This window comes from Bactrocera dorsalis, unplaced genomic scaffold, assembly GCF_023373825.1.
Source record: "Bactrocera dorsalis isolate Fly_Bdor unplaced genomic scaffold, ASM2337382v1 BdCtg115, whole genome shotgun sequence".
Taxonomy (NCBI): Eukaryota; Metazoa; Arthropoda; class Insecta; order Diptera; family Tephritidae; genus Bactrocera; species Bactrocera dorsalis.
Window position 1 is genome coordinate 1 of NW_026038166.1, and position 18,567 is coordinate 18,567.

Here is an 18,567-nt window from a genome sequence, read left to right on the forward strand (position 1 = left end):
AACATAATATAAAAGGTATTATGCGGTCGAAAAAAGAATAACGGTCTCTTAATTCCAAAGCTAACAATATGCCGAGTTGACCACATTCGCGACGAACTAGTGGCATTGAATCCATCAACAACGGTGACACTTCCATAATCATTTGAGATAAAGTGTCATTTTTCGGATCTACATGTAATGCCAAACGGCCAATCGCTTCTACAGCTGATATACGGGCTAAAGAATGTTTATGATTTAACATGCCATAAAGTGGTTTGGTTAATTTTTCAATAAATGGTTGTATTGCGATAGTGTCGGCTGTGTTCATCAACGCTACCACACAGGCACATGACTCTCTTTGCACAGCAGGATAAGCGTCCCGCAGGGCTTTCGTCAAAACGGAAATGATTTCAGTATAACATTCCTGGAGTGATCGCTTATTTCCCGTGACCGTATACTTTTGTATGAGCGTTAACAATTGTTGAATGTATAGCAAACGAATTTCCTCACTTGACTCTAAGGTCTCCTGTTGTCCCATACGCTCCACCAAGGTTGATACAATATTCATTAAATGAAAGTCATTTGGAGGCAATTTGTTTACAAATTCGGTTACCGTTTGTACTGCTTTTTCGCGCACACTTTCGAAACGATCGGAATAACATTTTAGCAAATGTAAGTAGATCTCATCGAATATATCATGCAATTGTGCATAAGATTCCTTTTCACATTGATCTTGTAGGAGAATCAAAGCTGAAAGCTTGGTTCGGCGCTCACCCGACTGGAGATTCTCGCACATTTCCTCCATGTTTAAAGACATCTTGTGTTAATAAATATTTGTCAAATATTTCTTTGGAATAAATAATCAGAAATTACTAGATTTTTAAACAAAAATATGTTGCTAGGTGACATGTTACCGCCTTCTCGAGTTTGTTTTGTTTTTGTTTTTGCAAAATATTCACATTAAAATAGTGTCATCGGTTTAAAGAGCCACTCACAATGGAATAAATATATTTACATTGTGAATACACGAATTAACTTTGCGTAATCTGGCAGCTCTGCTATAATCAGCTGATCAATTTTAAACAAATCCTTTTCCAACAACTGCAATCATATAACAACGAAAACTGATTAATAATAAACAAGGTGTGCAATGATAATAGTTGATAAATAGGCGCCATCATATATTTTAAAAAACATTAAAAAATTACATTATTTAGCACCATTCAAATTTAAAGAAGTGCAATGAGTGATTTAAGCGATAAAGTCGTTGCGGCGAAAACAGCGTTATTTGGCGCTTTGGGTGAAAACGCACATAAATATTTAGCAAACATGAAGTTGTGGTTTCGTTATAAATGGTCCAAAGAAGAATTTGACAGTGAATCAAGAAAATTTCTTACGCCCGATAAAATGCATTTACACAATCAATTTCTAATTGCTATATTAAATAAAATCGACGCATTTCAAACTCCAGAAAAGTCACCATTACTTTTCGCATCGCACAACAATAGTGGTCCTGCGGGCAGTACAACTGGCACCGCTAGTGGTGGTAGTAGCAGCAGTCGAAGCCGCAAACGCAAAAGAAGCTCAAGAGCGGTCAGTGATCGTGTTACTTTCGAACCATACGATTTTCTTGACTTCATAGTAGAAGACAATTTGGAATGTATTAAACCCACCGCCGGAACCGATGCTAATGTACAAATATTGCCCACACAACGTTATTGTGTACAGGAGCTGTTTTTGCCAGATGCGGGCTTTGTGCTGGGTCGCTTTCTTATTGGTGCTTGGGAAGTGGGTTTAACTAATGTCGAAGACAATGTGGCCGAGTATGTGGCAATGGCGGTGCAGGTGCTCTTAAAAAATCTCATATCGGCGATTATAATGAATCGTAAACATTATAAAGTAACAGGCGATGGTTCGTTTTACTATGATGTTGGTGCCCCATTAAAAGACCCTTCTCTGCGGAATACAGTTACGCGACAAAAAATTGATGATGGACCATTAGAACTTGATAAAGAAATTACTTCACCGAATTTTATGCGTCGTTCAAATGAAGATGGAGTTTTCTTATCCGCTTGTGAAGAAATGTAAGCACATATGTAAAAAAAATTTGGACAATTTAGTTACTATTTTAATATTACTTTTAGTGAGCCACAAAGACGTGAAATCATAACATTGAAGGATGCGCAGCGTGCTTTCAACGATCACAATCTTATTGCATCGCATTCCGTATATTCTATTAATATGGAGCGACTTACGCAAATGTTACACTAATTATGCAAATAATATACATATATATTGTAGTATATAACAATTTTTTCTTTTAATCATTTACGTTAAATTTTAGTTAAAAAAAAAAACTTTATCCTTAAAAACTAATCACCTTGCCTTTTACAATTTTGAAAATGTTGGTTGTTCCTTGGTTAATGCTGCTACAGCGGCATTTGCGAAATCTTCGGATTGCAAGTTTAACTTATTCGTTTGTCGCTGAAAGAGAATTAAAATTTTCGGAAATCCATTATCATAACTTTGTTTGTATATGAAATTTGTGTCTTGCTTACAATATGATCTAAACCATCCTGATTTGGTCTAGGTTTTGAATAAATTATATTCGCTTTTGTGGCCTGCACTGCAACTGGGCTTTTCTCAGCGATGATTGCTGCCAATTCCAATGCACCCTCAACACAAGCTTCCTTGGATGGGTAAACTTTGCTAACCAAACCGAAGTTATGCGCCTCGGTAGCACCAAAACGTCTACCAGTATAGGCAAGTTCCCGCGCTAATGATTCATTTCCCACGACTTTCGGTAGTCGTTGCAATGCACCTATATCTGCGGCCAAACCAATGTCAACTTCTTTAATGCTGAAAAATGCATCTTCACTACAATAACGTATATCTGCAGCAGTTATAAGGTTAACTCCCGCGCCAATGCATCCAGAATGTATAGCTGTTATAACAGGCTTCGCGCATATTTCCAAGGAAGATATGGAATCTTGATATAGTTTAATTGTGTGTTCTAGCAAAGCTGCTTTTCGTGCAACATCATCAACCGCACCTAATTCTTGACTCAACTTCATAGCATCGACTAAATCAAGTCCTGCACTAAAGTGTTTTCCTAAGCCTGATAGAACAACCACGCGACAGTCAGGGTTAGTGCTAAGGCTCTCAAAACACTTCTTAATTTCACTAAAAGCATAAATAAATTAAATAAAATCACAACCAGTCTTTACTTACATATGTACTTACACAAACAGGTCCTTGTTGAAAGCATTTAATTGTTTTGGTCGATTAAGCTCGACATGGTAAACAAATTGTTTTGGTGTAGTGATGTTTAGTGTATGATATTTCAAATTTCCATCATGTTTATGCAAAATGCTACTACTCATGTTGCGCTCTACTTTTGAGGTAACAGCAGCCCTTAAAGCTATATACATACAAATATATTTGTAAATAAAAACGACACAAAAACTGATCCTATTGTTTGGACTTTGAACCTTGTATCTGGATATACCTACCAAAAGACGAAAAATATTTATTTCCAAATGCTCTTAATGCCATGCCTTTACTGAAATTAAATTAACGGAAATTTAATTAATTTAGCAAATAATTAAATCAAAATAGCAAATCAAAGTGAGATGTATTTTATGTTATTGAGAGAAATCTATCACTTAGGTGAAGTACAGTGAAACCCCGATTATGTATCAGCCGGTTATGAACATTAAGCTTTAGTGGATCCGTTTAAATAAATGTTTAATATATATAAACATTTGTACATATAATACAACTATAACGTATATTCGTCAAACTGAATATGTAATAAATGATTTTTTAATTAATTGAAATTTAAAATACATATATAATTTTTGAAATTTTATTATTATCGTTGAATTTTCGAAAGAAGCATATTTAAAGCTTAATAATTTTTTTTGTTGAACGATTAATTTTAAAATTAAACAACTCTTGCTGGACAGCAATTTTTTGAGCAGCAGAAATTTGTTTGTAGAAATACCAGCACTGTTCATCGCGTTGCCAATTTACGAAAAATTTAAGAACGTCTGGAAGAGTTAAAATAATAAACACCATTTTTAATTTGTACTAATAGGAAAATTTTTGATAAATTGGAAACGACTTGCAATTTACAATAATTTTTAAACCACAATTTTATAATATTTACACTACTTAATGTAGTAAGTAAACTATTTTTATGTTTTGAAAACTTTGTACCACCCTCTAAGAAATGTCATCAAATAGCAGTGAAACTTTTTTCGTACGATTTTTTGGCGTGACTGTCGTCTAACTTGTGTTTTCTTTAATTATTTTTAATTTATTATTTTGGCACAAATGTTAAAAACTTGTTCAAATGGTAGTTGTCGAAGTGTATCATCAAACTAAAGCAGGCATAGTCAAGATGACAAGTTCTGCAGGCACATCCAATGTGGCTAACACAACAGCCACTATATCTGGTGGATCTGCGAATGCTGCTGGCCCAAGCGCAAGTGGTGCTGAATCCGAATTGACTGCAAAACCAGCATACCCACGGCTCTTTAATAAAATAGTACTTACGTTGGAAAACAGTCTTATACCGGAAGCAAAGCTCAATGCAACTCCATCGCATGTCGATGGCTTAGATCCAGAGACGGAGAAAGACTTGCGTATACTGGGCTGCGAGTTAATACAAACGGCAGGAATATTACTTAAATTGCCTCAAGTCGCAATGGCAACAGGACAGGTTATTTTTCAACGTTTTTTTTATTCGAAAAGTTTTGTGCGCTACAACATGGAAACTGTTGCAATGAGCTGCGTCTGCTTGGCGTCAAAAATTGAAGAAGCCCCACGCCGTATACGAGACGTTATTAATGTGTTCCATCATATTAAACAAGTGCGTGCTCAAAAGTAAGTAAATATAAGTCAGTCTAATATTTCATAATAAGTTATATATACATATATTTTTATTCCCAGAGACATAGCACCAATGATTTTAGACCAGACCTATACAAATCTGAAAACACAAGTTATAAAAGCAGAACGACGAGTTCTAAAGGAATTGGGTTTTTGTGTGCATGTGAAACATCCACATAAACTTATTGTCATGTATTTGCAAGTCATGAAGTATGAAAAACATGAGAAACTTATGCAAATGTCATGGAATTTCATGAACGACTCATTGCGCACAGATGTATTTATGCGCTATCAACCAGAAACTATTGCTTGTGCTTGCATATACTTGAGTGCACGAAAACTCGTAATCCCTTTGCCAAATAATCCACCATGGTTCGGAATATTTCGAGTAAGCGAAGATCATATCGTTGATATTTGTTACCGTATAATGGAATTATATATGCGAGCTAAGGTGAGAGTTAATAAAAAAAAAAAAACAATATGTTTATGTAAATGAGTTTCAAATCCATATCTTTACAGCCAAATGTTGAAAAACTAGACGCTGCCGTTGAGGAATTGAAGAAACGATATATGGAATCTCGTAATAAAAACAAGGAGCAAAATACACCGCCAGCAGTTACCACAGTAGATCGCAATAACGGCTCACATAATGCTTGGGGTGGATTCATACAACGGGCAATTCCATTGCCATTGCCAACAGAAAATAAATCACCTGATAAGGATTCACGTTCGCGTTCTCGAACACGATCTCGTTCTCGAGGTTCACGTTCACCCAAATTCACATCACGTTCACGCAGTCGCTCGCGATCTGCTTCTAATGATATTGGCGACTATAAAAGCCGAAACAAGAAATCGCATCGTTCTCGTAGTCGCTCACGCTCGCCACCATCAAATAAAAATAAGAAGAAGTCCAGACATTATTCACGATCCCCATCGAGCTCACCACACGGAAAACATCGCAAAAGGTAACATTTAAAAAAATCTGATATTACTTACTTTTATTATACCAAGCTTTGCTGCATGTTACAGGAAATCATCCAGAGAACATGATCGTAATGATTATTATTCCAATAAGGAGCGTATGAGCACCAGTGATAAATATCGTGAACGTGACAAGTATCAGGAGTATAAGGAGTCCAGCAAGCATCATCATGGTTACTCGAGTAAACATCACCACGGATATTCGAACCGAGGATCATCACATCGCGGTGGTCAGAAGCATCGTTCGAGCGATCATGAGCGCTCCCGCGATCGTAAGAGGTAAAAATGATCCCATATATGTATATTTCGGTTTTGTTCGCGTACATGTCAAAACAATTAATTATATAAAAAATAGTGGCGAACTTAATATATTTAATCAGATATCAATAATAAAGGAAATACCTAATTTTGAAAATGCGATGCAACTTGTTTGTTACTGGGTTTTCGAAGCTTTATTTGTTCTCTTAAAGGGTATATGATTTATAAAAAACAAAACGTCGAAAAATTAATAATCATGGCAACTCCGATGGTCAATTGTCAAAGAATAATATATCAACATATTTGTAAATATCACACGTCCTAGTTAGTATTCTACTGAAATACCTTTTTTTAGCAAAACGAAACAAATTTAGCTTAAACTTAAAGTAATCAAAGCAACGAAGTAATGTCAGAAGCTCTTGTCATTGATGGTAGTTACCTGGAAGGTGGTGGGCAGATACTGCGAAATGCACTAAGTCTGAGTTGCATTCTTCGCCGGCCTATCAAAGTTACAAACATACGTGCCAATCGTCCTAATCCAGGGCTTTCCAATCAGCATTTATTCGGTTTAAATCTTTTGCAAAACATAACCGGAGCACGCGTTAAGGGTAATCATATCAAATCGACTGAAGTGGAGTTTTATCCAGGTGACATTACCTCTGGGCGATATACTGTGGATACACGAACCGCTGCGAGTGTTGCATTAGTACTGCAAGCGGCTCTGCCTGTATTGATATTTGGAAACAGCAAGTCAGAATTGGATTTAATAGGAGGAACAAATGTGGGTATGGCACCACAGGTGGATAGTATGACAGAAGTCTTACGTCCAAATTTGGAATTATTTGGAATATCCTTTGATTTTGATTTATTCAAACGTGGCTATTATCCCCGTGGAGGAGGACATTGTAAAGTTCTAGTTCCAGCTGTACGCAGCATAAAAGCAGTGAACTTAGTTAATTTCGGTGTTGTAAGTGAAGTGTCTGGTTGGTGTTTCGTGGCAGGCAAGTTGCCATTACGTATAGCGGAAGATATGAAACAGGCTGCGGAACGAGAGTTGCAACAAATATGTCGAAATCCACCACAATTGGAAGCATACAAAGAAAGCTTAGAAGTTGCACGTGATAATGGATCTGGCGTAATTTTGAAAGCGGTTACTACAGAGGGATGTACCGTTGGATCGTCAGCGTTGGGGGAACGGCAAGTTGATGGTCGTGTTTTGGGTAAAAGTGCAGCTGATGAATTAACAAAATATTTGAAGAGCGAAATTTGTGTAGACAGTCATGTGCAGGACCAAATAATAATATTTATGGCTCTTGCTCACGGGATATCAAGAATACTCACAACACCTCTCACCCAACACACACGTACGGCCATGCATGTGGCCAATCTAATGACTGGAGTTAAGTTTGACGTTGAGGAAATCGAATCAAATAATCGAGTTATATTATCTTGCCATGGCATTGGATTTGAAAACAAACAAATGTAAATCTAATTTATTTATTTGTATTAAATTATATAAACGAGACTTAACTTATGTTTAGCTATACTAAATTCGTCTGAATATTGCCAAGAAATGGTCACCCTTGTTTCGTACAACCTTTGCGCCCTCTTCGCTGCTCTGATAAAGTTTCGGTGTAATTGGATCGGCTTTCTAAAAATTATTTATACGTCTCTCCATTTGCAAAAAGTATCAAATTTAATCTCACCTCTTCATCACTTGGTAATCTCTCGTATAGAGGATGTTGCTCCATATGAAGTACTATCCATTTATGAAGATCTTCTACATCAGTCATTGTATAAACAAGTCCACCTTTTCGTAATACATATGCGTATTCCGAGAGAAGAGCTTGATTTATTATACGCCACTTATGCTTGGCGCGCTTAAAATGTGGGTCAGGGTAAAGGAAAAACATTTTGTCTAATTGTGCCTTGCGGAAATAATTTGGTAGATACTTCATGGCATTTGTGCGTAAGCAAGCAATATTGTTATATTTTCCTGGATGCAAAGTGCGTAGCGCTTTTATACGATCCATGACATAATCTGACACCTTCACACGAATTTCGAGCCCGATTGCAAAGCGGTCGGGAAACATTTCACCAAGAGTAACAAGAAAGCCGCCATATCCGCACCCAATATCAGCGAATTCGACACATTGGTCAGATGTTATATTTGGATACATCTCCTGCCAATCGACATCATCCGGGTGAGCCGGGCTACGATAATATAATGAAGGTGATTAAATATAATAATTATTTAATTAAATATATTTCTGTACAGTGTACTTACTAGTCGAAGCAATGATCAGCAATTGGATTTGAGTGCGCCCTTTGACGGTAATATCGCTTTTGTGGCAGTGATATACTGCCTGTTTCCTGAACCATTTTTCGTTTGTTTTAATACTTTTTGCAAATCATAAACCAAATAGCCGTCCTGCAAGAAGCACTTCACAAACAAAAAGATATGCACGTTTCAACGGCGACCGTGTTTTATGTCACTTTTTGACATTTCTTATTGCCGTAATGTAAACAAAAACACGTGTGGAGTAAAGGAGAGCTGTTCTCTATTTAACTTTTAAAATTGAAAAGAATCTTAAAATTTAAGAATAACAAAGTTACGAAGTTTATGAAGTTTTATTGCATTTTAAATGGCAGAACTTGTAGAAGTGCTTTTCACCAGTGACTCAAACGAATCACAAGCGTCTATTACAGCATGGGACTACAAAACGGGGACTAACTTGATGGTGTACAAAGCAGGTGGTGTGATACAACCACGCGCTATATCCTTACTGGATCGCCATTATATCTTAGCAGCTAATAGTACTAAACCTCTTCTCCATGTTTGGCCAATTAACTCACAACAACAGATTACTTCTGTGCGTTTCGTGCTACCTGGTCGCGCTAATTCCATGGCACTTTCACCCGATAAGCTTTATCTTGTTGCTGCAATACAAGAGAATATTTATATTTGGCATTTACGGTCTGGCAAAATGCTAAACACAATTTCAAAACATTTCCAGCCCATTAACTGCATTCGTTTCGATGAAGATTCACATTTTGCTTCAGCTGGTCAAGATGGAAGTGTAATGTTATGGAATCTGACAACTGTGTGTGCGCGGGACGATGACAATCAAACACCAGTGTACACCTTCACCGATCACGGACTGCCAGTAACAGATGTTCATATAGGTTTTGGTGGTATACGAGCGCATATGATAACCGTGTCACTGGATCGCACCTGCAAAATTTATGATTTGTTAATTGGGGCTTTGCTTTTAAATGTGGTATTTGCAGAATCATTACACAGCGTTACAACAAATACTATGGAAACCGCTGTATACGTTGGCACAGGGGACGGTAATATTTACCAATTTAATACTGACGCTGCGGCCGGAAACAAGGTAAGACAAAATTTTTAACTGAATAGTACAATATTTATCAATTTATTTTCCAATAGGAATTACATGTTGAAAAAGAGCACTCTAATCTTTTTAAAGGACATAAAGAGGGCACCGCAGTTACTTGTTTGGCTTTATCATTTGATGGTAAAACTCTGGTGTCTGGTGGTCAAGACGAACAAGTATGCATTTGGGACGTTACAAGTAAACAGTTGATAAAGCGTATGCAGCATAAAGGACCTGTAACAAATGTAAAGCTTCGTCTTTCTAACCCAGATATATTTAAACCAGAAAATAAACCACCGAAGAAATTTAGTGGCAATCTGCGGCGCATGCTAGATCCTCCTGAGGCTGATGAAGAAGAGTGCATAGAGGTTTTAATCACTGAAGAAAATGCTGATACCAATTATGAATATTGGGATACACTAGAATATCCTACCGAATATCTAGAAGAGCCGTCCACGTCCACAGCAACAACCAATAAAACCCCTACTGCCACAGCGACAGATGAAGAAGCGGCGAAAGAGATTGAGCGATTAAGGGCTGAAGTACAACATTTAAAACTTGTTAACAAACAATTATTCGAAGTCTCCGCGAAACAATTATTGGAAACAAAAAAATAACTTTAGTTTGTACTACTCTTATAATTGTTGTCAACACGAATAAATTTAAGATATATAAAACAAAAGCAAGCAAATGTAAACGACAATTTCACGGCCTCTAATACTTTTGTGTGCACCTCCCATTGCGATGTGCCCATTTAGCGCATCTTAATCACCAACATTGGTATTTTCATCAGCATCGTCGTTTTCTGTTTTGCTACTGATATTTGTAGCTGCCAAAGCCGCAATTGTTTCTTTTTCCTTGTCCTGTGCTATTTGTTGACGTATTTCACGATTGGAGTCCAGCAGCACTCTTAACTGTGCAATAATATCGTCGGTGCGCTGTTCAAAAAAATCAAGTGCACGAGTTAGTTCGTCGAGGCTCTCGTTCACATCCTCAACCTCTGGAAAGTGAATATTAAGAAAAAACGTTTATTTACATTTCACTTGATAAATTTCCGCTCTTACCTTGCAGATCAGATTCGTCTGCTTTTGAAGCGGAGTTGGCGTCCACGGGATCGTCAATGTTTTTAGGAGTCATTTCGTATGCTTTGTTGCTGCTTTGGTCAGCTGACTTTTCCATTCCTTTTCAAAAAATTTGTCTACTTTGTTTTGCACCAGTCAGCTTTGTTGACGTTTATTTTTTTCCTTTTTCACCATTGAATATGTCACTTCGGTGGGTACATTCAAGCAAAGGCTTAATAATTAATTCCGGAGTAATATTGATTTAAAAGTTGTAATTTGGTGCTCATTATATTTTTTTGATGTTTTTATCTGAATAAAAATATTATATTAATTTTTCTTGTCGTTTAGAAGTAGAATAAGAATTTCAGTACGTATGTGACTTAAAAAAATACAGTGCCCCGCGATTGTGCACTTATTCCTCGTATCTGGCATCGCTTTGCGGTTATTTGTGCAACCTTGTGCAACGTTTATTTACAAACAGCTGTTGTGTGAATTTAGTGCATAATTTTATTTTGTCGGCATTTTATTTAAAGAAATAAATTAAGAGAAATATCAGGTACGTAAGAATAATAGACGCAATACTTATTTTTTGGAAATCCCTCGAACCTTAGCGTTTTTGATATGTACTTACATAGTGCATTAAAGCAGTTCTATACTGCGCATTGTTCATAACATAGTTGAATCTACTTGACTCTTGAGTGGGTTTCCAACTAGGATTCCTTAGGCTATCTTTTGCACTAGCACTTAGTAAGAGAAGTGAATTTAATATAAGCCTACTGATCAACATTTTATATGCCAACGACATTGTCTAATAAATTGTAAAAACGAAAATATAATATCTGCTTTAAACTAAGTATTTCTACAACCACTCTCTGCAGGAATATACCTACATTTGATATTATAATTCTCAACATGAATGCTATGACAAATGTGAAGAATGTTCTTAAGCTCAGTGCAACTGACTTAAAAGGTGGCAAGAAATCATGGCACGATATGTATAAGGATTCAGCATGGATATTTGTTGGTGGTTTACCTTACACCTTAACAGAAGGCGATATAATCTGTGTTTTTTCACAGTATGGCGAAATTGTTAATATTAACTTGATAAGGGATAAAAGTAGTGGAAAGTCAAAAGGTTTTTGCTTCATCTGTTACGAAGACCAACGTTCCACTATCTTGGCAGTTGATAATTTAAATGGTATTAAACTACTTGGGCGTACAATACGCGTGGATCACGTCGCCGATTATAAACCACCAAAGGAGAATGAGAAAATGGACGAGGAGACACTTAGATTGTATATAGAGGGTTGCGCACCAAAAGCAGTGGTGCAGAAAAAAGAACGACCATAATAATAAATGTAACAGTTAAGCAAATTTAGTTATTTATAATGAATATTTTTATAAGTTTTAGGGTTGCACATTGCTAATTTACTTACCTCCTTTTTTTTTATAGATTTACTGTCCAAATGGCAAAAAAATAATCAAATCTTAATTGAAAGTTTATAATTTTTTTTAATTTAAATTCATGTTTTATTTTATTTTATAAAAATGCTTACTTCCAATTATAAATTAGACATTTTCAGACTTCCTTGAAGTAAAATTTTGTTACATTAATTAAACAAAAAAATGGTTTATCACAACGTTTCTAGAAATAAATGATTCTAACGTGCCATTACTGGGCAGACGAATAATATAGTAGTATTAATTATACTTTTTACACAAAATATTTGGAGAAAAATTTTATATTTATGTATGTAAGTATATATGTAAGTTGGTTAGCGATAGTCGTATTAAAAATAAACAGCGAACTTTTTTACAAATCTATTATTTCCATTAAAACCGAAGTAGTTAAGTGTAAAGCGGAGAGATCTGTCCAAAATATAAAATATGCCTATCTATGGATTTTACGGTGTTTTTTAATTCCTGTAAAAAGAAAGAACAGACTTAGTATGATTTGTTGTAATTGTAATTACCATTGAAAATCACGCCACATACTTGCATTACAATGTCTACCGTAAAAGCCACGATCACATTTACATGTTTTCTTCGCCGTACAGACACCGTGCTTGCAAGGACGCCTACAAGTTGAGCGTTGTATGCGCTCGATTTCGCAATGGTTGCCCAGCAAACCGCTTGGACAGCGACAAATATTGGGGCCTATGCAGCGACCGCCATTTTTACAAGGAATCACACATTTGGCTAGACAATTTGAAAAATAACACATACACATATAATTAAAAGTAATAGAAAGTTTGTGTGTGTATACTTACAAAATTCGCAGTGCAACCCATAGTAACCTTTTGAACATTGGCATTTATCCTTTTGTATGCATTTGCCACCATTCAAGCATTTTTCAGAGCAGATGCCTAAATATAACAACGGTTTGGTAATAATGAATGCGGCTGAATTACACACATATTTGCAAAAATTAAACTTTAATAACTAATATGTAGTTGGCAGATATAAAAAATCAAGGTTGATGCCGTAATATAAAAAAAAAACGTATAATTGAAGTCTTCATGCTTAACATGCATAATTAGAAAATTTTTAAGCCTTAACTGTTAGAGAATATACAGAACAGATCATAATTTTAATTGTTTGCCAGACAGTCGGGTCCATTTACCCGGAACGGATCCGTATTTATGTATATAACCGTTTAGGAATTGCTAACAGAAATGAAATGATAATGCTAATAAACAACTATTTTTAAAAGGTTTAAACATAAAAATAATAATAATCACACTCATAGAAGTTTGAATTCTACTTTTCCGTTGCTTTCACTTTGCATAGTATCTTTTAGGCGCGTTATTACACCAATAACGGTTTCCTATATGACATTTCATACATTCAACGAATTTTACTATAATTAAAAATGTTTGCGTGATAATCATTATTTTTTTTTGGTTTTGTTTTTATTTCTTTTTTCCTTTCTCATTCACTCAGTATTTAAGCATGTTGCGCCTCTCGAATATATCAAACAACAGTTGGCGCCTCATACAATGCCGACCGATACTGCAACAGTCTAAACAAAATGTGGCGACAGAGCATGGAAGCCAACAAATGCCTGAAACCACCACGACCCTACGAAAGCGGCCTACTCAACTAACAGATGAGATCATACGTGTTGATCATGCTGGTGAATTGGGCGCCGATCGTATTTATGCCGGACAAATGGCGGTTTTGGGCAATGGGCCGATGGGTAAGACTATTGCGCACATGTGGGAACAGGAGAAAGAGCATCGTAGAAAATTCGAAAAACTCATACAAGAGCACAGAGTGCGACCCACCGTTATGGTGCCGATATGGAATGTAGCCGGGTTCATGTTGGGAGCGGGTAAGCGGTGCATAGAAAATAACTGAATTGCTACTATTTGCAATTACAAATAATTTTAAAGAGTTTCGTTGCCTTAGGTACTGCATTGCTGGGTGAGAAAGCTGCCATGGCATGTACCGTTGCTGTGGAAACCGTCATCGTGGAGCATTACAATGAACAATTGCGACAAATTATGGCGTCCCCCAAACCGGATAAGGTGATTGAATGCATTTTGGCAACAAAAATTTGTGTATATTCTATTTTTACTACGCACTTTCAGGAACTCTTGGATACAATAACAAAGTTCCGTGATGAGGAACAAGAGCACCATGATACGGGTATTGACTGCGGCGCTGAACAGGCACCTTTTTATAAAGCAATTACGGAAGTTATTAAAATCGGCTGTAAGACAGCTATCGCTATTTCGAAACGTATTTAAAATAATAGAATAAAATGTAGTATTTGTTTTCTACATATTTATATGTAAATATTTGTATTGTCTAAAAGCAGTTTTTAAATAAAATTATTATTACGTATGAATATAAGCGCACTTACCTCCTTCGCAGTATGTACCCTGATAGCCGTCGGGACAGGTGCAAACCGATGGTGCTGTGCAATTACCGCCATTTAAACATTGTGGAAAACAAAATGCCGTTTGACAATATTGACCCGTATAGCCGGCTTTGCATTGGCAAATTTTATTATGATTACAAAAACCATTATCACCACATTTCAAATTACACTCCGGGTCCGGACCTTAAATTATTTAATTCAAACGTAAAAACACATAAAAAAAATCAAAATAAATATTACTACTTAAATGTACGTCTGTGCTTTTGTATAAATGTAGGCTTACTAAAAGCATTGGCAAATAAGCAACAACAGTAATATTGGATATATGGAAAATATGCATAAACAAAAGCGGTTTAGCGCCGCATTTAGACGACTCAAGCATTCTACAAATCTCAACAAGCAGTGCTTAATGTATATTTATATATATGTATGTATGTATGTATAGTATGTGTGATAACTTTAGGCATTCGTTTATATTTAGTAATTAATAAGCGTAGCGTTAAATAGTGGGGGTAATGCAATAAAAACGCCAGCCAGTAATGTGTTTGTGTTTTAACCGCAGTGGGAATGTGAGTTACTACTTTTCCGACATTTAGCAATATAATACAAAACTATATTGTACGAGAGATTAACATTTATGCGCACTCATACTTCTAATTATAAACTTTTACTCTCGGAACAGTTGAATAAATGTTTTGTTAACGTTTATAAATATTTTAAACTTTCTAATAGGTATACTCTACCTACAACATCAATACCATCAGACTTTGATGGAGAGTGGGGAGAAATTGGGTATGATTTTTTACGGGCTCGAAGTTCTCATGATGACCTGGTGCTCTGCAACGATTTTTGGTGAATGTTTTGGGTGTGAAACGTTTCAATGATAGACTCTTGCAAAAACGAGGTCCAGCAAAGGTCACAATAGTGATGCTTAGCAACATACATAAGGACTCTACATTTATAACTATACTTGGGTTTATGAATATGACGTTGAAACTGTCTAATAATCTAGCGAATGACGCCCCAAATAAGAGCTGTAACCGAAAACCCCAAATTCGCTGTATGCGCTCGATTTCGCATTCTCCAATGATATCAATATCATCGGCGTACACCAGCAGTTGTACACTGTTATAGAAAATTGTATCGCCTTGTCTGAAACCTCGTTTGCTATGAAACGGCTCGGAGAGGTCCTTCGCGATCCTGACGGAGCTTTTGGTTTTGCTTAACGTCAGTTAACACAGTCATATTCGTTTTGCGGGGATACCAAATTAGTTAGTTCTGCTTTCTTCAGATTGGATAAGGATGCGAAGCAAATGGGTTGTCGCACTCGCGATTTGGCTTCCATGTTATTTTCGACAGTTATAACTTCCAAGTCGTAAATAATTTCTTGGAACCAGTATTAACATCAACAACAATGTCAGCTTTGAAATCCAACGCAGAATAACTTTTGCCAACAGTTGCTACTTCGGATTGAGAAGTCTCCTAAATGCTTTTGGTCCACGAGAATATTTAATGTTCGGATCCTTACGAGCAAAACTTTTCCTTAAATTTTTGTTTCAAAAAGGACAAGTTCCTAAAATTGCTTAGTTTTTTTGATGGTTCTAGACTGACCTAACTCCGTAAAATTGATAATTAAGCCGAAATGGGAAAAAGTTGACACTAAGTAAAAGTATATACAAAGTTATGGACTACCTTTCGAGTTAAAAAACAATGTCTAGTAATTTCAGCATTCCCACTGAGGTTATTGGAAAAATAAATTTCGAAAGAAGTATGTATATTAGAAGCCAATGTTTTTTATAGTTTGTATGTATGTATTTTTGTAAAGGAAGCATTTCTTTTTATACACTACCTTGCGAAGATGTTAGTGTAGAGATGGAAGCGTTACCTCTGTGTGCGCATTCCTTTTTGAAATTCAAACGTATCGGCGTGCCAGGCAACAGCTTCTCTCGACGATTCTGTATGGACAAACCGATTGTGAACATAGCCGTCCCTGAATTATTGTGGACGCACGGCATGAAAATACTAAAATCTGCAAGTAAAAAAAATATATAGATTGATTGTAGTGTATTGTAAATGTTATATTGAAAAATATTCGTTTTTTACCACTACAACATTTAATTTTTCGAAAATATTTTACTTGCAACTGAAATCGGTTCAATTGACTAGAATATGAGTGAAGATTTTCAAGAAGTTAGATACAATAGTGAATCGGCTACGATGGGGCTGACGTGGAACGTCTAGGGAACTTGCTCTTTATACTAGTATATATCCATAGTACACCTTTTAAGCGGCACACCACAGATAGTTTCGGTTTTCAGAGCAAAAATTTTTCCTAAAAACCAGATCGATTGACTTAAAATAGCCAGATTTACTCTTTTATATATATATTTGTCAGGTATCGATTTTTTATAATAATTTCTAGTTTTGAAGTTGATTTGAAGGTAAATTTTTTCACAAAAACAAAAACGACTTTTTTGGATAGCGCTATTTTGTCAAAATTCTGACTATACCTTCGATCATTATCCGTAATCAACTAAATTAGTAAACGATTTTTTGGTTTCTGGATTTGAGATAATTTAAGCAGAAAAATCTTCCTCACCGCTAGACAACTATATGCAGAGGTTCACCTGGAGTTCGGCTATGGGATCAAATGAATCCAAAAGTTTTGAATATTTCAGTTAAAAAGCGAACTGAATTGAATTGAACCGATTTTTTATTGTCTTATTACACACCTCTAGAATATTGTCCTAAATTTTCAAGTTGATCCGAGTAATAGTATCGGAGATACAACCTGGAGAACTTGTGCGCTCGAGGCTAGCTAGGCTAAGTGCGCCCTCTTTAAACACGTTTTTCACGAAACTGTGTTTTTGAGGCGGTTGGCAAGATTTCTCGAGAACTACTCAATCGATCTTCATGAAATTTTACACAGGTCTTTGAGATACAATTTTAAAAAAATTGGACAAGGATTTTTTTCGAAAATTTTTCGCGAAGTTTTAATTTTTTGTAAAAATCCAATCCAATTTTCAGTTTTTTTTACTTCGTCCAAGTTCTAAGTTAAGGTTTTAACTAAAACACGTATTTTTTCACTTTGGATGATCCTGTAAGGAGTTATCCTGCCAACGCGGGCACATCTTTTTTCCGCGGCGTTACCGGAAATGGCGTCGGAATGGCCGAGTTTAAAATATTTTTTTCAAAAATTTTCAGATTTTCTTTGTTAATAGTGTATCTTTGTAACAATAAAAAATTCGAATAAAATATTTAATTTTTTATATCAGAAAAGAATTGCTGAAAAAAAAAACATTTTTTGACCCGAGGAAAACTATGTAACCCCTCAATACGTATGTACATTTTGATCTAAAAGAATTAAATTGATTTTAGTTAATATACTATATGAAATACCGATTACCTTTCTCTTCCGCCGGTATGCGTCCTTTCTTCGCAATTGATAGCTTGGGATCCTTCAAAACATTATGATCTAGCGAGATCAAACGATCGAAGTGATAGAAATATTTTCTGCTGCCCGATTTCCACGTGAAATTCACGTAGTTCACTTCGGCGGGTATAATCAAGAATTTGTAGACATTGATTTCAGGTAAATTAAACACATGACCATTCTCAATGGCATAGATGCGACCGTGCGAACCAAATCCTTGTGGAAAGAAAAGTGCTTTAATCTTGAAAATCAGATCGGTTTTTTTTATGGAAACAAATACACGTTTGGGGGAGTCCCTGCCATACTGCGCCTGTGGAGCGTGGCGGAGATTCCCCCTTAGCAATACATTACCACTTAGCATATTCAGCTGCTGTTCATTGATCCACAATGACAGCTTATTGTCATGCTGACGATGCTTTTTGCGATGCGTCTGTTGGTGTCCATTCCCCAGATTGCCGCCGGCGCCACCACCACCACCACCACCACCCTCATCTTCTGAACTCCTTAGCTCATGATCGGCATCGTTGGCGTGCGATTGTTGCCTTTTGCATTCGATCAAACTGTTCCAGCAAAATAGCAGCATCAGCGATATTAGATAGAACCACTTGATTGCTGACATCTGTGTATGGTGAAACATTTTTCTCTGCAATGACATTAATACTATATATGATG

The 18,567-nt window shown here is 36.1% G+C and overlaps 10 protein-coding genes across 18 annotated transcripts in view; 6 read left to right on the forward strand and 4 right to left on the reverse strand.

The window, feature by feature from the left end:
- The first annotated feature begins 1,071 nt into the window (after nucleotides 1-1,071).
- LOC105228845 (transcriptional adapter 1) lies at nucleotides 1,072-2,290 on the forward strand. Its single transcript, XM_011208829.4, has 2 exons — nucleotides 1,072-2,063; nucleotides 2,124-2,290. The coding sequence occupies exons 1-2, from the start codon at nucleotides 1,222-1,224 to the stop codon at nucleotides 2,248-2,250; spliced, it is 969 nt and encodes a 322-aa protein (XP_011207131.1). The 5' UTR covers nucleotides 1,072-1,221; the 3' UTR covers nucleotides 2,251-2,290.
- Nucleotides 2,291-2,327: 37 nt separating this feature from the next.
- LOC105228844 (delta(3,5)-Delta(2,4)-dienoyl-CoA isomerase, mitochondrial) lies at nucleotides 2,328-3,672 on the reverse strand. The gene is made up of 4 exons (XM_011208828.4): nucleotides 3,492-3,672; nucleotides 3,223-3,400; nucleotides 2,538-3,162; nucleotides 2,328-2,463 (listed from the first exon to the last, which is right to left on the reverse strand). Exons 1-4 carry the CDS (start codon nucleotides 3,532-3,534, stop codon nucleotides 2,368-2,370), a joined length of 942 nt encoding a protein of 313 aa, XP_011207130.2. The 5' UTR covers nucleotides 3,535-3,672; the 3' UTR covers nucleotides 2,328-2,367.
- A 546-nt stretch (nucleotides 3,673-4,218) lies between these two features.
- Nucleotides 4,219-6,276, forward strand: LOC105228846 (cyclin-L1). Its single transcript, XM_011208830.3, has 4 exons — nucleotides 4,219-4,869; nucleotides 4,936-5,326; nucleotides 5,395-5,840; nucleotides 5,905-6,276. Exons 1-4 carry the CDS (start codon nucleotides 4,337-4,339, stop codon nucleotides 6,137-6,139), a joined length of 1,605 nt encoding a protein of 534 aa, XP_011207132.2. The 5' UTR covers nucleotides 4,219-4,336; the 3' UTR covers nucleotides 6,140-6,276.
- A 125-nt stretch (nucleotides 6,277-6,401) lies between these two features.
- LOC105228848 (RNA 3'-terminal phosphate cyclase) lies at nucleotides 6,402-7,763 on the forward strand. The gene is made up of 2 exons (XM_011208834.4): nucleotides 6,402-7,596; nucleotides 7,656-7,763. Exons 1-2 carry the CDS (start codon nucleotides 6,521-6,523, stop codon nucleotides 7,672-7,674), a joined length of 1,095 nt encoding a protein of 364 aa, XP_011207136.2. The 5' UTR covers nucleotides 6,402-6,520; the 3' UTR covers nucleotides 7,675-7,763.
- LOC105228847 (tRNA (guanine-N(7)-)-methyltransferase) lies at nucleotides 7,598-8,584 on the reverse strand. Its single transcript, XM_011208833.4, has 3 exons — nucleotides 8,402-8,584; nucleotides 7,821-8,328; nucleotides 7,598-7,765 (listed from the first exon to the last, which is right to left on the reverse strand). The coding sequence occupies exons 1-3, from the start codon at nucleotides 8,494-8,496 to the stop codon at nucleotides 7,661-7,663; spliced, it is 708 nt and encodes a 235-aa protein (XP_011207135.1). The 5' UTR covers nucleotides 8,497-8,584; the 3' UTR covers nucleotides 7,598-7,660.
- On the forward strand, nucleotides 8,561-10,212 carry LOC105228850 (WD repeat-containing protein 18). The gene is made up of 2 exons (XM_011208836.4): nucleotides 8,561-9,512; nucleotides 9,569-10,212. The coding sequence occupies exons 1-2, from the start codon at nucleotides 8,760-8,762 to the stop codon at nucleotides 10,130-10,132; spliced, it is 1,317 nt and encodes a 438-aa protein (XP_011207138.2). The 5' UTR covers nucleotides 8,561-8,759; the 3' UTR covers nucleotides 10,133-10,212.
- LOC105228849 (UPF0184 protein CG14818) lies at nucleotides 10,134-10,852 on the reverse strand. Its single transcript, XM_011208835.4, has 2 exons — nucleotides 10,580-10,852; nucleotides 10,134-10,515 (listed from the first exon to the last, which is right to left on the reverse strand). Exons 1-2 carry the CDS (start codon nucleotides 10,692-10,694, stop codon nucleotides 10,280-10,282), a joined length of 351 nt encoding a protein of 116 aa, XP_011207137.1. The 5' UTR covers nucleotides 10,695-10,852; the 3' UTR covers nucleotides 10,134-10,279.
- A 142-nt stretch (nucleotides 10,853-10,994) lies between these two features.
- On the forward strand, nucleotides 10,995-11,982 carry LOC105228852 (RNA-binding motif protein, X-linked 2). Its single transcript, XM_011208838.4, has 2 exons — nucleotides 10,995-11,132; nucleotides 11,455-11,982. Exon 2 carries the CDS (start codon nucleotides 11,489-11,491, stop codon nucleotides 11,924-11,926), a length of 438 nt encoding a protein of 145 aa, XP_011207140.2. The 5' UTR covers nucleotides 10,995-11,132; nucleotides 11,455-11,488; the 3' UTR covers nucleotides 11,927-11,982.
- LOC105228853 (5-demethoxyubiquinone hydroxylase, mitochondrial) lies at nucleotides 11,002-14,434 on the forward strand. The gene is made up of 4 exons (XM_011208839.4): nucleotides 11,002-11,132; nucleotides 13,520-13,910; nucleotides 13,988-14,106; nucleotides 14,170-14,434. Exons 2-4 carry the CDS (start codon nucleotides 13,529-13,531, stop codon nucleotides 14,326-14,328), a joined length of 660 nt encoding a protein of 219 aa, XP_011207141.2. The 5' UTR covers nucleotides 11,002-11,132; nucleotides 13,520-13,528; the 3' UTR covers nucleotides 14,329-14,434.
- LOC105228851 (protein shifted) overlaps nucleotides 12,069-18,567 on the reverse strand; it is a 30,846-nt gene continuing 24,347 nt past the window's right edge. For 6 of the 9 annotated variants that reach the window (XM_049461785.1, XM_049461783.1, XM_049461781.1 and 3 more), the window contains exons 2-8: nucleotides 18,247-18,538; nucleotides 17,869-18,129; nucleotides 16,312-16,491; nucleotides 14,445-14,645; nucleotides 12,847-12,942; nucleotides 12,572-12,775; nucleotides 12,069-12,499 (exon numbers count right to left, since the gene is read on the reverse strand). In XM_049461785.1, the coding sequence (XP_049317742.1) occupies nucleotides 12,468-12,499; nucleotides 12,572-12,775; nucleotides 12,847-12,942; nucleotides 14,445-14,645; nucleotides 16,312-16,491; nucleotides 17,869-18,129; nucleotides 18,247-18,532 (1,260 nt within the window). In that variant the 5' untranslated portion in view covers nucleotides 18,533-18,538 and the 3' untranslated portion in view covers nucleotides 12,069-12,467. Of the gene's footprint in view, nucleotides 12,500-12,571; nucleotides 12,776-12,846; nucleotides 12,943-14,444; nucleotides 14,646-16,311; nucleotides 16,492-17,868; nucleotides 18,130-18,246; nucleotides 18,556-18,567 lie in introns of all 9 variants that reach the window. The other 3 variants (XM_049461778.1, XM_049461780.1, XM_049461786.1) reach the window with 3 other exon arrangements.

Excerpts from the sequence above, each read along its gene's own strand:
- LOC105228845 (XM_011208829.4), top strand. The coding sequence starts at position 1,222 with ATGAGTGATTTAAGCGATAAAGTCGTTGCGGCGAAAACAGCGTTATTT. Across the intron at positions 2,064-2,123 it reads TTATCCGCTTGTGAAGAAAT|TGAGCCACAAAGACGTGAAA; the intron begins GTAAGCACATAT and ends TATTACTTTTAG.
- LOC105228844 (XM_011208828.4), bottom strand. The coding sequence starts at position 3,534 with ATGGCATTAAGAGCATTTGGAAATAAATATTTTTCGTCTTTTG. Across the intron at positions 3,401-3,491 it reads TAAATATTTTTCGTCTTTTG|CTTTAAGGGCTGCTGTTACC; the intron begins GTAGGTATATCC and ends GTATGTATATAG. Across the intron at positions 2,464-2,537 it reads AGGATGGTTTAGATCATATT|CGACAAACGAATAAGTTAAA; the intron begins GTAAGCAAGACA and ends ATTCTCTTTCAG.
- LOC105228846 (XM_011208830.3), top strand. The coding sequence starts at position 4,337 with ATGGTAGTTGTCGAAGTGTATCATCAAACTAAAGCAGGCATAGTCAAG. Across the intron at positions 4,870-4,935 it reads AAACAAGTGCGTGCTCAAAA|AGACATAGCACCAATGATTT; the intron begins GTAAGTAAATAT and ends TTTTATTCCCAG. Across the intron at positions 5,327-5,394 it reads AATTATATATGCGAGCTAAG|CCAAATGTTGAAAAACTAGA; the intron begins GTGAGAGTTAAT and ends ATATCTTTACAG.
- LOC105228848 (XM_011208834.4), top strand. The coding sequence starts at position 6,521 with ATGTCAGAAGCTCTTGTCATTGATGGTAGTTACCTGGAAGGTGGTGGG.
- LOC105228847 (XM_011208833.4), bottom strand. The coding sequence starts at position 8,496 with ATGGTTCAGGAAACAGGCAGTATATCACTGCCACAAAAGCGATATTAC. Across the intron at positions 8,329-8,401 it reads GCTGATCATTGCTTCGACTA|CCCGGCTCACCCGGATGATG; the intron begins GTAAGTACACTG and ends ATATTATCGTAG. Across the intron at positions 7,766-7,820 it reads GATTACCAAGTGATGAAGAG|AAAGCCGATCCAATTACACC; the intron begins GTGAGATTAAAT and ends AATAATTTTTAG.
- LOC105228850 (XM_011208836.4), top strand. The coding sequence starts at position 8,760 with ATGGCAGAACTTGTAGAAGTGCTTTTCACCAGTGACTCAAACGAATCA. Across the intron at positions 9,513-9,568 it reads ACGCTGCGGCCGGAAACAAG|GAATTACATGTTGAAAAAGA; the intron begins GTAAGACAAAAT and ends ATTTTCCAATAG.
- LOC105228849 (XM_011208835.4), bottom strand. The coding sequence starts at position 10,694 with ATGGAAAAGTCAGCTGACCAAAGCAGCAACAAAGCATACGAAATGACT. Across the intron at positions 10,516-10,579 it reads AGACGAATCTGATCTGCAAG|AGGTTGAGGATGTGAACGAG; the intron begins GTAAGAGCGGAA and ends TTCACTTTCCAG.
- LOC105228852 (XM_011208838.4), top strand. The coding sequence starts at position 11,489 with ATGAATGCTATGACAAATGTGAAGAATGTTCTTAAGCTCAGTGCAACT.
- LOC105228853 (XM_011208839.4), top strand. The coding sequence starts at position 13,529 with ATGTTGCGCCTCTCGAATATATCAAACAACAGTTGGCGCCTCATACAA. Across the intron at positions 13,911-13,987 it reads CGGGTTCATGTTGGGAGCGG|GTACTGCATTGCTGGGTGAG; the intron begins GTAAGCGGTGCA and ends TCGTTGCCTTAG. Across the intron at positions 14,107-14,169 it reads CGTCCCCCAAACCGGATAAG|GAACTCTTGGATACAATAAC; the intron begins GTGATTGAATGC and ends ACGCACTTTCAG.